The 14,383-nt window shown below is 48.1% G+C and overlaps 1 protein-coding gene across 1 annotated transcript; it reads left to right on the forward strand.

The window, feature by feature from the left end:
- Positions 1–5,387: 5,387 nt before the first annotated feature.
- LOC144951505 (uncharacterized) lies at positions 5,388–12,291 on the forward strand. The gene is made up of 2 exons (XM_078881830.1): positions 5,388–5,762; positions 9,846–12,291. The coding sequence occupies exons 1-2, from the start codon at positions 5,537–5,539 to the stop codon at positions 10,349–10,351; spliced, it is 732 nt and encodes a 243-aa protein (XP_078737956.1). The 5' UTR covers positions 5,388–5,536; the 3' UTR covers positions 10,352–12,291.
- Positions 12,292–14,383: the final 2,092 nt, after the last annotated feature.

Consider the following 14,383-nt stretch of genomic DNA (forward strand, 5'->3'; position numbering starts at 1 on the left):
AAGTTTTTGTTTCCGATCGCTGGATTTGTGGGCTCCACGGTCCCCCCCCGCTGCGTCCATCGCGCAAAGAGGAGAGCGTTGGCAAAAGTGAAACGTGAAATTGGAGCAACGACGTTTTAAAGAGTTAAGTTATATTATCAAGAGGTGGGTGGAGTGTTCGGGCTAAGGTCAAGGGGTAGAGGACAGTGTTCCTGGCTGGACGGCTGGTTTGTTCGTTTTCGTGGGAGTGCTAGGAGATGGTTGGCTCGTCAGGGGCAAGGTTAGTCCTATAGGTCGGTTGGATAATTTGTAGGGTTAGGGGTAGAACTAGGAGATGGTTGGCTCGTCAGGGGCAAGGTTAGTCCTATCGGTTGGCTGGATAGTTTGCTAGGGTTAGGGGTAGAACGAGTGCAGGGTTTGGCAAACTGCAGCTCTGGAGCCACATGCGGTGGCTCTTCAAGGACTGCATTGCGGCTCTTGAAATATTGAGGGGGGGGGGGGGGTTTACCGAATTTGAAAAAAAATGGCTCTCCATGTTATTTTGGTTGCTGAACCCTGACAATGGGAGTCCAGTTTACCATGGAAGTCCAGCTTACCATGGGAGTCCAGTTTAGCATGGAAGTCCAGTTTACCATGGAAGTTCAATTCACCATGGAAGTCCAGTTTACCAAGAAAGTCCAGTTTACCATGGAAGTTCAATTCACCATGGAAGTCCAGTTTACCAAGAAAGTCCAGTTTACCATGGAAGTTCAGTTCACCATGGGAGTCTAGTTTACCATGGAAGTACAGTGTACTATGGAAGTCCAGTTTACCAAGGGAGTTCAGTTTACCATGGAAGTACAGTGTACTATGGAAGTCCAATTTACCAAGGGAGTTCAGTTTACCAAGGGAGTTCAGTTTACCATGGAAGTACAGTTTACCATAGGAGTCCAGTTTACCAAGGGCAGGGGTCAGTAACCTATGATTCCGGAGCAGCATGCGGTTCTTTAAGAACGGCCTGGCGACCACATTGCATTGTGGCTCTAGAAATATCGAGGCGTTATCTATCAAGTTCGAAAAAATACTCTCGTTATTTTGGTTGCCCAACCCTGAACTAGTGCTAGACGCTGGTTGACTACTTTGCTATGGCTAGGGGTAGGGTTCGTGCTAGGGGTGGTTGGCTACGTTGCTAGGGGTATGGGTAGGGTTAGTGCTAGAGGCAGGTTGTTTTTTATTTGTGGTAGGGCTCGAATCTGGAGTTGTCCCTGTTCACCACAGACAAGTTCTGGCGCTTTCATTCTTTTCACTTTTGGTGTTGGAGCTCACAAAGCTGCCGTTGGAGCCACTGTTTCCCGACTGCAGCCTTGAGATATAGTCAAACTTCTGGGAATACACAAATCATTATAAAGCACATATACAGATCGACAACAATGATATCTTTCAATGTGAATGACTTGCAGAAACCAGCGTGTGCGTTCCAAGTCCAAATTACAGCACCGTGGTTTGCCTATCTACTCTCGCCATGGGAATGTGGAATTTCCACAACTGACTCCGTGGCGTAAACAGGAAACAAGTACCACCCGCACCTCCGATCAGCACGACTGGCTACGTACGGTGCGAAAGAAGTTAAACATACATGCATACATGCCCATGACTAGTTTGAACAGACAAATGGAAATTTCTACATATCTCTGTTTTGCATGCCACGACATCGCTTACACTTTACACCGTGAGTGCACTGGGCACGGTATATATCGCCTGAGACAGAGTCTAATGAGCTAATTGCTCACACATTTCTCTAAACACTGGCTACCCACGGTCCCATTTGCTCAGTGGGGCGATGGCGGTGAATGTTGTTTGTCTTTTTACCCACCCACCCACCACCCCCTCCCCCATCAATTATATTCCAATTGTGCTATTAGCGCCAGGCCACGTGAAGAAGGGGAGCTACACTTTGAGGTCCCGCGGACAGCATTGTAACCCTGCGTCATGTCAGAGAGGCACCTCTTGCAAGGTAATATCTGTCCATCATCCACGTAAAAGAATCCCTTTCGTGACACAGCCCAACAACGCCTGTTTATACGAGCAAACTCGAACCCGTTTTGCCATTCGGTGTTTCCTTGAGCGAATGCTGGTGACACCGCCCGATGTTTACAGGGCGTGGGGCCCTTTCTGCAAGAACTGGGTCCGATTTTAAATTTCGATTTAAAGCTTTCGTGACTGCAGGGATTCATCTGTCTCCCCGACAGACCTGGTCTTCACCTGAGGACGGCTGCTTGCGTTGTGGCCGAAACGTCGTGAGAATTATTTTATTATGCTTTATTTAATTATTTTATCATTTCCATTCTACGTGACTTTACCGAAAGAACCAAGAAGATGAACTGGGTCCGAGTTTCAACGAAAAGTGTCGTGTCATATCACAGAAACTAGATGGGAGGTCCTATCAAATGGCTTCTGTTCCAACACTCGATGTCGATGTGGCTTGTCGCGTGACAATGAAGCCAAGAATTAATTTCCATGAACCCCAGCCGGAGCCAGAAATGTGTCGAGTTTAGTGGCAAGCCACAATTATGGTGATAAATTGTTTGTCACTGGGCTGACACTATCCACTCGTTAGCCTTGAGAAACCTGCGGCTAAATAATGGTGAGTGCCTGGACTCAATTATATGATTCATACTCTTAGTTTTTTCGGTAAAGTCACGTAGGTAAAAAAATGAAATTAAAATTAATACAAATAAAATAATAAAAATCACGACGTTTCGGAGGCAACACAAGCTTCCGTGTTGTGCTGTGTTGCCTCCGAAACGTCGTGATTTTTATTCTTTTATTTTTATTAATTTTAATTTTAAAAAATTACCTACGTGACTTTACCGAAAAAACCAAAGAGTATGAATCCTTGCAGTCACGAAAGCTTCAAATCTAGAATCAATTATAGGATCTCAGCAGCGATCCGACTGAGCCACTCGGCTGTCCATTGTCCGCAGATTATTTAAGGATTTGTCTGCTACGCTATAACCACTAATAAGTAACTTCATACGTCTAATTAAAAACTGGTCTCCAATTCTTATAATATATGCCATCTCTCTGGGCATGCTATGAAGAAGGGTCATTTCCCGAAACGTTGCCTATTATATATTTTTCATTTTAAGGCCACAGTATTAATGACAAACGTGAAAAGTTTTTTTTTTTGTGTGAAATACACGGACTCCTCTACTTGCGAACATTCGACTTACGAACTTTCAGAGATACGAACAAACCTGTCCATATGTCCAGTTGCTCGTTCGGACAAAGAGTCGTACGCTCAACCACCGTGCAATAGATGGCGGTGAAGGCATCTACATCTGCAGCACATGAAGAACCGGTGGCATCTAAATCTACAGGAGATTACACAACTTTTAAAGCCATTTCCTGTGTTTAGTGTGCACGCCGTGAAACATGTTTGGAATCGACTTACGAACACATTGACTTACGAACAGACCTCTGGAACCTAACTCGTTCGTAAGTAGAGGAGTGATCTGTATAGTATCCACATGGATTTCAATTTTTTTGAGTTGGGGCTCAAATCGCTCAGCTAAAAATTGGCCCCTGTCCTCTGTGGAGTCGCTTGGGCTCACTGGCGGCGCCGGGCAGAAGAAAACTTCGCAAAACGCTTCAGCCCCGAATATAACGGTGAACCAAACATGAGCCCGAATTTAAATCCGACTGAGTGCAATCCAGCATTACAAATACAACAATTGCATATTCCTCATGTCTCTCTTCTCTGCGTCGATCTCCTCTCATCTCACTCCATCTCTGTCTCTCGTCTACATCTCTCTCATGTATCCACATCACCCGTCTCTCATCTCACTCCATCCATCTCTAGATACCTCGTCTGCATCTCCTCTATGTATGCACATTGAACTTCTTTCGCACCGTACGTAGCCAACCGTGAGCGGGCTAGGACAACAAACTAAACACAGAAAATCGTTCTCATGAAATGAGCTCTCTTTCTAGATGATGATTTAAAAGTTGCACAGCCCCAGTGACTCCCTAATTTCGGAAGGAAGAGCATTCCAGACGGCCGCGGGAGCGCATCCGAAAGCGCCGTGCGATGCGGTGAAACAGCGCGTCTTTGTTCGATGGCCGAGCCAAAAACCGCCGCTGCTGCTGCAAGGATGACCAAAGCTCACATGACGATGGTTTTTAGCTCCTTGATGAGTGTTTACATTAAAATTAAGAATGTCTGGCTCGAGGCTCCAATGGGCCCCCCCCCCAACACACACACACCAGTCTCACTGCCCTGGCATGTAATTGGCGCGCATGGCCGCTGCGAGCCAAAATCGCCACCTCGGGGCAGTCAATTCTTGTGGAGAAAAAAAAATCCCACGACTCCACACGGAGCCGTCGCTTCACCCCCCCCCACCTCGTCCGCCCACTCTGCCCTTCGCAAAGCCCTGAACCCAACCGCAACCATTCTCCACCCCTGCAATTAACGAGGCCCCTTATACAGCCAAGCCCCGGTGCCTTGGTGGGGCAGTAGGCACTGTGGGGTGGAGGCGGGGAGAGATGTGATTCTAGCGAAGAGAAAACTCTGTGTGTGTGTGTCTCTTGTGTCGTCTGCGTATCCTGCATTAGCCAGACTGCAGAGTCGTCGTAGGAGCAGCAGCAGCATTGTTGTTCTATGTTCGATGTAGATTGTGTGACTGTGTGCGTGTTCTCTCTCGTACACAGAGAGCTTTTGTGTCTGTTCGATGCATGATAGGCTGTGGTTTGTATAGATTTTTTTTGAAGAGTACTGTGTGACCTCCATGTAGCATTGCGATTAGTGTGGTGTGTTCTTCCGAGTACTCGACAGTACTGTGTGTTCTGTGAGTGATGTATTGTACTCGTAGTTCTACATATTTATCAGTATAGAGTCGTGTTGTCATGTATATGGTAGACTGCAGAATGGTGTTCATGTACTACGTGGTATCGTAGAGTACTGTGTCCATGTACGACTGCGTCTTAAACGGCGAGTACTGATTGTTGGCAGCCTGCAGTAATGTTTGCGTAGATACCCCTGTACACACAGAGATCTGATGTAGAGCACTGTGTGCATGGGCTGTATTGTATACACATAGAGCAAGTATTGATAATGTTCATTGAGTCGTTCTAGAGCGTATTCTGTTCCACATCTACAATGCGCATTCGTTACCCGACTCGTGATATCACGATGCAAATTCGAAAGGCGTTCGTCTGCACGGCCATCGAGACATCGGATATTTAGCACGAACAAATCGATAATATAACATCGACTTCTCGGAACATTCTGATATTTTGAGTCCACCCCAAGAAGGCTCTAAATTAGCTTTACTACCGGTGATTAATACTCAAAACTCTCAGCGAATTCAGTCTAGCAGTGGAGTGACAGAAAGCGGGCGGGAGGGCGGGCGGCGGAAGGGGGGTGACCACATCATCTTCAACATCGTCGCCCTCGAGTGAAACATCCTTAGCAAAAGGGATAACAGCAGCGCTCGAACCCAATAATTCGCCGTCCCATCCTGGAAGAGGTCCCCCTCGCAGCACGTGGCTCTCCGCGACCACCACCACCGCCGCAGCGATGCCGCTGCGTTGCCCTCTCCTCGCTCTGCTCGCTGCGTTGCTCGCGGTTCGCGGTTCGCGCCCGGGTTCGAGCAACGGGGACACGGAGTCGTGGGGACGTACACGTGGTCCCGAGGCGGAGGGAACCTCCGAGCGGCGTCAGCTGCCGGTGCGACTCTCGCCGAATCGAGCGGGACATCGGCTGCTCCACCTGCCCGGCTCGGGAGGCGAGTCTCATCCGCGAGGTAAAACGAAAGGGTGCCCCTTGAGCAGCCTCGTACGCGAACACAAGGTGACATTTCACTCTGACCCCCCCTCCGCCGTGTAGCATTCATTAAACAAAACAAGTATAACCCGTAAAAACAAAGTTTTTCACTATAAATCCTTTATATGCGTGGCGGCTAGAGTCCTCTCGTCCTCTGGCTTGAGATGGCTGTCACCTATGGGTCAGATGAATGCCTGACACCATTAAGCAATTGGTAATTAAATATAAAAAAAAAATGTCCTAAAAAGTGTAAAATTTTGGAAAAAAAATTTCACGAAAATAAATTGTCACGCACAACGAGTATGTGTGCAAAATGTCAGCTCGATTGGATCACGGGAAGTGGGTTAAAAAACGACTGAAAGATTTGCACGGTCCTAAGCAAGCAAGCAAGTGAACTTAATATAAAGGATTTAAAAAGTGTTGGGTGCAAGTGCTGTTAGCGAGTAGCGAGCACCTGTGAAGGCCGGCACGGCACACGAGGGGGGTGGGTGGTCGGCACCACGCCCGGCCGCCTTTGTCTCCCCCAGTGGCGATGTTTGCCGCACGCCAGGTACTCATTTGAGGCTGAGTCGACCTAGGTGATGCCTAGGACCGGTTCAGACAACCGTGTGTGTACTGTACAAAAGACAAAGCTCCCCCGTATAGCCGCAATGGACTATTTGGAGGCAAGTGCTGTTAGCGAGCACCTATGAAGGCCGGCACGGCACACGAGGGGGGTGGGTGGCCGGCACCACGCCCGGCCGCCTTTGTCTCCCCCCCCGCCCCCCAGTGGCGATGTTCACCGCACATCGCAGCAGCGACTCACTTGAGGCCGAGTGGACCTAGAGGAGGTCCCCGGGCCCGCTTCAGATCACCTTCACCGGTGGTATCGGTGGTCGTGGGTGGGAATCGAACTGGGGGTGGTGGTGGTGGTGGTGGTGTCGCTAAGTGCCCAGCCACCGCATGCCTAAACAGCTTTTGTTCGGCCGGATTGAGGGGGCTAAACGGGCGCGGCACGGGCTAGAGAAGAGATGGAGTGATGTGGTACAGGAGGACGTGGAGCTGAGTGGACTTGCCGATGACTGGTACCAGCGGTGTCAAGATCGGCCTCAGTGGAGGAGGCTCGTGAAGGACGCTACTGGGCAGTTGGAGGCAGTCGCCCTCCAACAACAACGGAGGGCGGAGGAGCGACGCTCACAACAACGAGCGGAGCGCCGGGTGGCTAAAGCACAGCAAGTTGGCACAGTAGGGGGCACAGGTGGTGCATCAGCCAGTCATCTCAGTCAGTCGACCCGTGGCACCTGGGTCTGCCCCGTGACCTCCTGCCAGCGGGCGTTCGACACTTCACGTGGCCTCAAGGTGCACTTGGCCTGGCACAAGCGTCGTGGTGACGTCACCGCCACTTAGTGGCGAATGGCGGTTGTTGTTGTTGTCGCTGAGTTCGTGGTGGCAGCGGCGAGCTAGCCGCTGCGACCACCGCTGCGGCCACCAACAGCAAAAGCCGTCACGTCGCTACGGCTCCTGTGCCAGGCTAGGTGCACTCCGAGGCCACGTGAAGCGTCGAAGGCTCATCGCAACACAGAGGTTGCATGGGTTGGATCCCGCACATTGCATGTTGTGTCGTTTGCCCACCGCCACCCGGCACGGACAATTAGTAAGGTTTGTCATGCGCGTGAGCTAAACGCGCAAATTTAGTGGCTAATTTATAGCTGTCAAACCCTGATCAGTGCTCCAACCTTATTACAGACCAAGTCAGTTCATAATCAACGTTTTTGGGTTAGATCGCGTTATTTATAAATGTGTCGTAATCCTCCACCACCCGACACGGCCGATCAGCAAAAAAAGTGTCACGTTGATAAAAGACAAATATTTCGATGTAAAGCTTTCGTGACTGCAGGGATTCATCATAAAGTCTACGTGACTTTACCGAAAGAACCAAGAAGAAAAATACAAATAGTTCACTGCTTTAGCCCACCCGGTGTGTTGAAGCGTGAAACCACAACATTTACAATTTTTGAGTAGTACGACGTTTCGCTGGTAATTGCATCCAGCATCATCGGGCAATTTGCCAGCCTACGTGTTAAACAGACCAAGTCAGACCTCACTGGTCACCCCGTGTCCCTTATACAGCTCAACGTTCATCTTACAAAGTCACATCACAAGGGAGAAACACAAACAAATAGACTCGTTTTGTTGCCCGGACTGAAACGGCTGTACGCCGTGTGAGCTTGAGAAGCCAATGTCCCTGTACAAGAACACGGGGTACACCGTGATGGGTTGACAGCTCTGCTACTTCAGCACACCGCTGTGTTGGAGAGTAAACCCACAACATTAACAATTTGAGTAAAACATCTGGGAAACATTTTATATTTACGCGATCTAAACTGCCCCCCCCCGTGTATTATGACTAATATTGATCGTGTTAAGGTTGCCGTGAGCAGCCTGCACCAACAACAACAACAACAACAGGCGCCATTCAACCACGTGATCAAGCCAAGTTTAAGAAATATTTCTCTACAAGTGACCCTCCACACCGTCACAAAATAACTGCTGGTGCCGTTCCTTTCCGTGTTGGACAATTTGAATATACAAAACAAATAAGCAGATGACGCGTCTCTCCTCCGTGAATTAATCTCTCCACGAAGTAAATCATAATAATCCTTTAAATCTTGACTTAAAGCTTTCGTGACTGCAGGAATTCATATTGTTTGGGTCTTTCGGTAAAGTCACGTAGATTGGTTCAAACTAAATAACAAAATTCTAGATTTGAAGCTTTCGTGACTGCAAGGAATCATATTCTTAGGTTTATTCGGTAAAGTCACGTAGGTAAAACATCAAAATTAATGAAAATAAAATAAAAACAAAAACAAAAATCACGACGTTTCGGAGGCAACACAAGTCTCCGTCATCAGGTGGGACCGTCACAGCCGAATTAGCTGCATCTTGATGCATCTTGATGCAGCTAATTCGGCTGTGACGGTCCCACCTGATGACGGTCCCACCTGATGACGGAGACTTGTGTTGCCTCCGAAACGTCGTGATTTTTGTTTTTATTTTATTTTCATTAATTTTGATGTTTTACCTACGTGACTTTACCGAAAAAACCTAAGAATATAAATAACAAAAAATAACAAAAAACTACGACGTTTCGAACGCTTGTGTTGCGATCGAAACGTCGTAGTTTTTTGTTATTTTCTTTGAACCTATCTACGTGACTTTACCGAAAGACCCAATAATATAATAATCCTTTCACAAGCCATCGGCCACACGGCCCTCTGGGAAGTGTCATGTAACTTCAGCGACGAATCTATCGTTGGGACCTTTTTGCCAGCATCAAACAACGATGGAGGGTGGAGGGGAAAAAAATAAGGTTCGTCTTTTATCCTTCCTAGCAAGAGAAGGTGTAAAAGCTGCATCGATTCAAGAGAAAAGTAAAAAAAAACACATCCCAGCAGTGCCGGATTAAGCTAGTGTGGGGCCTGTAGAATATTATGTTAAAAAGGGGCCCGAAATAACAAAACACATACATATTAAAACACACATTTTTAACTTGCATAGTAAAGTAATTGTATTTTTTCATTCGCTATACAGCCAGATGATACGACAAATCGCTAACCTCTAACACCCAGTCGTTCATACAAGTCGAAGGCGGCATGGTACTATAGTAATAGAGCAAGTGCGGAATCACTGAACCGGAATTGACAGCTTGAAAGCATTTAGCGCGGGGCCCTTGAAAGTGCGGGGCCTATAGCTACAGCACATGTAGTAGCTACAACTACACGTGTAGTAGCTACTACAAGTGGCTACATATGCAGTAGCTACTTGTAGTAGCTACTACACGTGTAGTAGTAGCTACTAGCTAGCTACTACTACACGTGTAGTAGCTACTACTACACGTGTAGTAGCTGCTACTACACGTGTAGTAGCTGTGTAGTAGCTGCTACTACACGTGTAGTAGCAGCTACTACACGTGTAGCCAATTGTGCTACTACGATACTACGATAATCCAACACTGCATCCCAGACTGCCTTTCCAACAATCCGCAGCGCCTCGTCGTCACCGCCCCTTCTCCCCCGCGTGCCAGACAGCGAAAGAGAACGGGACGCAGAACAAAGGGAAGAGGAACCCACGTGTCGAGAGGTGCGCGTCGCTCGACACGTGACCGAGGGCGCATGCGTGAGCGCGCGACCGCTCAAGCAAGTGCTGTGCTCGGGCCACTGCACCCCATCACGACTCCTCTCCAACCTCGCCGTGGCCGCGGGCATCCGACCGCACCTCGCCCGCGATCGCCGCAGGCCCGCCTGGCGCTGCGTGCCGGGACCGACGCGTGTCGCCCGGGTGTCCCTGAGCTGCCCAGGGGGTCACTGGAGGACGGCGAGAGTGACGGTGGCCAGCGCGTGTCGTTGCAAGCGAGCGCAGCGACGGCACAACGAGTCTCGCTCCTGGTGGGATCGCGTGGATGGAGCTGCGGTGGGAGAACACGGTGGTGGTGATGGTGGTGGTGGTGCACGTGTTGGTGGTGGCGGTGCACGTGGTGGTGGTGGTAGTAACAATGGGAGCAATCCCCTGCTCAGCAATGATTTTGAATGATTTGAGTTGTTCAATCTGGCTGTGACGGTCCCACCTGATGACGGAGACTTGTGTTGCCTCCGAAACGTCGTGATTTTATTGTTTTATTTTTATTAATTTTAATTTCATTTCTTTTTACCTACGTGACTTTACCGAAAGAACTAAGAGTACGAATCCTTGCGGTCACGAAAGCTTCAAATGTAGAATTGTTCAATCTTGATTTGAAGCTTTCGTGACTGCAGGACGTAGATAGAAAATAAGAATAAAAGAAAAGAAAACACGAAGTTTCGGTCGCAACACAAGAGTCCGTCTTCAGGTGTGAAAACATGATTTGCTGTTGCGGCTTCATATAGGCACTCCCCCCTCCTCTCCCCTGCCGAAATAAAGCCACAACAGCAGATCATGTTTTCACACCTGAAGACGGACGCTTGTGTTGCGAGCGATACGTGGTGTTTTCTTTCATTTTATTATTTTTTTCTTCATCTATCTTAGTGACTTGACCGAGTGAACCAGAGAGATTGAGTCCTTATCGTTGTTGTTGTTGTTGGGTGTTCGCGGTTGTGCTGCAGAGCTGGCCGAAGCGTGCTCGGCTTGTTCCGAGTCGTCTTAACTCTGACGTCAAGACGCTTCGCTCCACGTTCTTGCGAGGCTCCTCGGGAACCGAACGTCCGTCGTTGTCGTCGTCATTGTCGTCTTCTTCGCGGTTTTGGTTTCCCAATTGTACGAAGAGAACGGCTCGTGGAAGAAGCTGTCACAGAACTGCTTCCAAGATGCCATTGAAAGTGATTGCTTAACCCAAGGCCGTAGCCATGGAGTCAACATTGGGGGGGACCAAATCTTCCAGGGGGTCTGGGGGTCCCCCCCCCCCTCAGACAAAAAAAAAAATCTAAATTCGAAAACGAATTTCCTGCCATTTCCTACCTAAAATCTTAAGTTCACTAACACATGTGATGAACTTTTAATTTATTTTTTACAATAATGTCTAATAGTGTATTGTATTACATTGCTCTGTTTTAATTTTTTTTTACCTTTTCTTGTTTCATTGTATGTAATGGCAGAGATTAGAGATTCATAAAGTACAACCATAACCACAATCACATAAACAGAAATCTATTTTATAGCAATAAATTTGTCCCCACCCCCCCCCCCCCCCAATATATATTATAATTACGGCCTTGGCTTAACCACACGCAGGGAGCGCTGCACTTTCCCATGCGCTCCGTTACAGAGATAATCATCGCGTGGCAGTACAACTGAACGTTTTAATTCTCGCTGCTGGGATTTTTGCGAAGTTTAGTGCGGGGCAGAAAGAAAAACAAATGTATTCGCAATGAGCTTTTTTCGTGTACTCATTAGTGACCAGGCCAAGTTTGTTAAGGGCGCCACGGTGGCTGGGAGATGTTAACTACTTCCCCTGGTGTACAGGAGGTCGTGGGTTCGATCCAGACCCTGACGCCTGCTGCTGTATATTTGGTGTTTTCGTGTCTCTCTAATCATCATCACGGTGGGTAGGAGATGTTAACAACCTCCCCTGGTGTACAGGAGGTCGTGGGTTCGATCCAGACTCTGACGCCTGCTGCTGTATATTTTGAGTTTGCGTGTCTCTCTTTCTCTCTGTCGGTGGTCGCGTGGATTTTTCTCCGGGTCCTCCGGAGGTTTTCCCTCCAAATTTAGAATCGACATCACCACGCGTTTGGAGTATTTGGCTATCTTGCGATACATTTCCACGCGATAAGCCCACTTCGTTAACCTATCATTTGCGGCCGTGTCGCTTCATAGCTCGGTGAGCCTAACCCGTTGAAATATTAAGTTGAAACAGTTTATTCTTTGGTTCTTTCGGTTAAGTCACGTCTAAAGATAAAGTAATAAATTAAAATAATTGCATATTACGACGTTTCGATTGCAACACAAGCAATCATCATCAGGCATGAAAGAAATAGCAACAAAAATCTAACTAGAAAACTATAGACAGACATACAAGCAGACAGACATCACAAGGACACACAGAGAGAAGACATATCGGCACAAAGAGATATGTGTCCTCTCTCTGTGTGTCCTTGTGATGTCTGTCTGCTTGTATGTCTGTCTATAGTTTTCTAGTTAGATTTTTGTTGGTATTTCTTTTATGCCTGATGATGATTGCTTGCGTTGCAATCGAAACGTCGTAATATGCTATTATTTTAATTTATTATTTTATCTTTAGACGTGACTTAACCGAAAGAACCAAAGAATAATTCCTGCAGTCACGAAAGCTCCAAAATTAAGATTGAAACAGTTTATCAAATCGCTGACTCTTGGAAACCCAATTCAGCCTCGGGTGGTTGAAACTAAAATCCTAATCCAGGACCTCCGACGTTCCTGGCTCCGCACTTCACATCTTCCGTGGCATTTCTCGCGCCCGTCACTCGCCGACCCACAAGTTCACCGCTTCTCGCAGAGCAGAGGTCGCAAACGGGTTTTGATTCCTTACCCGTTACCCGTACCCGGCCGCACCAGGGTCGCAATCGGGTACCCTACCCGATACCCGGCTACCCGTACCCGGCCGGGTATCGGGTAGGGTACGGGTATCGGGTACCCGATTGCGACCTCTGGGATGAAGCCATGTTGCAGGCGCGGGTGGGTTGATTCTAGGAACTTGAATTGTGAGAAGAGACAAAACGTTGGGAAACGAGTGACAAACGGTGACTCACCAGTGACTCACGGCCTACCCGTACCCGGCCGCACCAGGGTCGCAAACGGGTACCCGTACCCGGCCGGGTACGGGTACCCGGCCGGGTATCGGGTAGGGTACGGGTATCGGGTACCCGGTTGCGACCTCTGTCGCAGAGACCGTCCCATCCCGCAATTTTTCCCCCTTTCTCGGGGCAAATGTTCATGATCGCTGAAAGCAGGACGAGCAGGAAGAAACATTCAACGTGGCCACAAACGAAGCCGCGAGCGTACGATTCTGATCTTGTGCGGCTCCTTATCGTTCTGTAACATCACCCTTCTACCCACCCCCCCAGCTATGATGTTTTTTACATTATTTTCTTACCTTAGTGAGTCTCTGGGTATATATGCGAGTCTATGGCTCTCTGTGTGAGTCTATGGGTCTCTGTGTGAGTCTGTGGCTCTCTGTGTGAGTCTATGGGTCTCTGTGTAGTCTATAGCTCTCTGTGTCTATGGGTTTCTGTGCGGGTCTATGGCTCCCTGTGTAAGTCAATGGGTTTCTGTGCGGGTCTGTGGCTCTCTATGCGAGTCTATGGCTCTCTGTGTGAGTCTATGGGTCTCTGTGTAGTCTATAGCTCTCTGTGTCTATGGGTTTCTGTGCGGGTCTATGGCTCCCTGTGTGAGTCTATGGGTTTCTGTGCGGGGCTATGGCTCCCTGTGTGAGTCTATGGGTCTCTATGCGAGTCTATGGGGTTCTGTGCGGGTCTATGGCTTTCTAGGTCAGTCTATGGGTCTCTGTGCGAGTCTATGGCTTTCTAGGTCAGTCTATGGGTCTCTGTGCGGGTCTACGGCTCTCTGTGCGAGTCTATGGGTTTCTGTGCGAGTCTATGGGTTTCTATACCAGTCTATGGGTTTCTGTACTATGCGAGTCTGTCGTTGTCATCAGTCGGAATCTATTTGGTGTTTGAACATTTTAACACAACACCTGTTTTATTGCCAGAAAGGCCTATTCTTTTTTTTCTCATCATTTTGATATTGGCAAAACAAAATAGGTCCCAAAGATGACTCTCCACTGCTGTCAAATGCCTCCCCTCCCCTTCCCCCCATTCACTCCCATTCCCTCCTTTTCCCAGAGGGCTCGCGACCAGTCGTGACCTCCTGCAGGGCCGTATTATCCCAAAGGTCACACAGGTAGGCACCGCGTCGAGGACCTTCGAAAACTAAAGGGGCCTAGGAAATATATGTGACCGTGTTTTTTTTTTGTAAGATAAAAAAAAGATGTAACCGAGATATCTTCCGGAATCAATATATTTATATATATATAGCAAGTATAGGCACAGTGTGTATACAAAGAGGCTGAGTCTTATCAATAGTTTATTGTTTCATAAGGTGAGATATACTCAC

This window comes from Lampetra fluviatilis, chromosome 62, assembly GCF_964198595.1.
Source record: "Lampetra fluviatilis chromosome 62, kcLamFluv1.1, whole genome shotgun sequence".
Taxonomy (NCBI): domain Eukaryota; kingdom Metazoa; phylum Chordata; class Hyperoartia; order Petromyzontiformes; family Petromyzontidae; genus Lampetra; species Lampetra fluviatilis.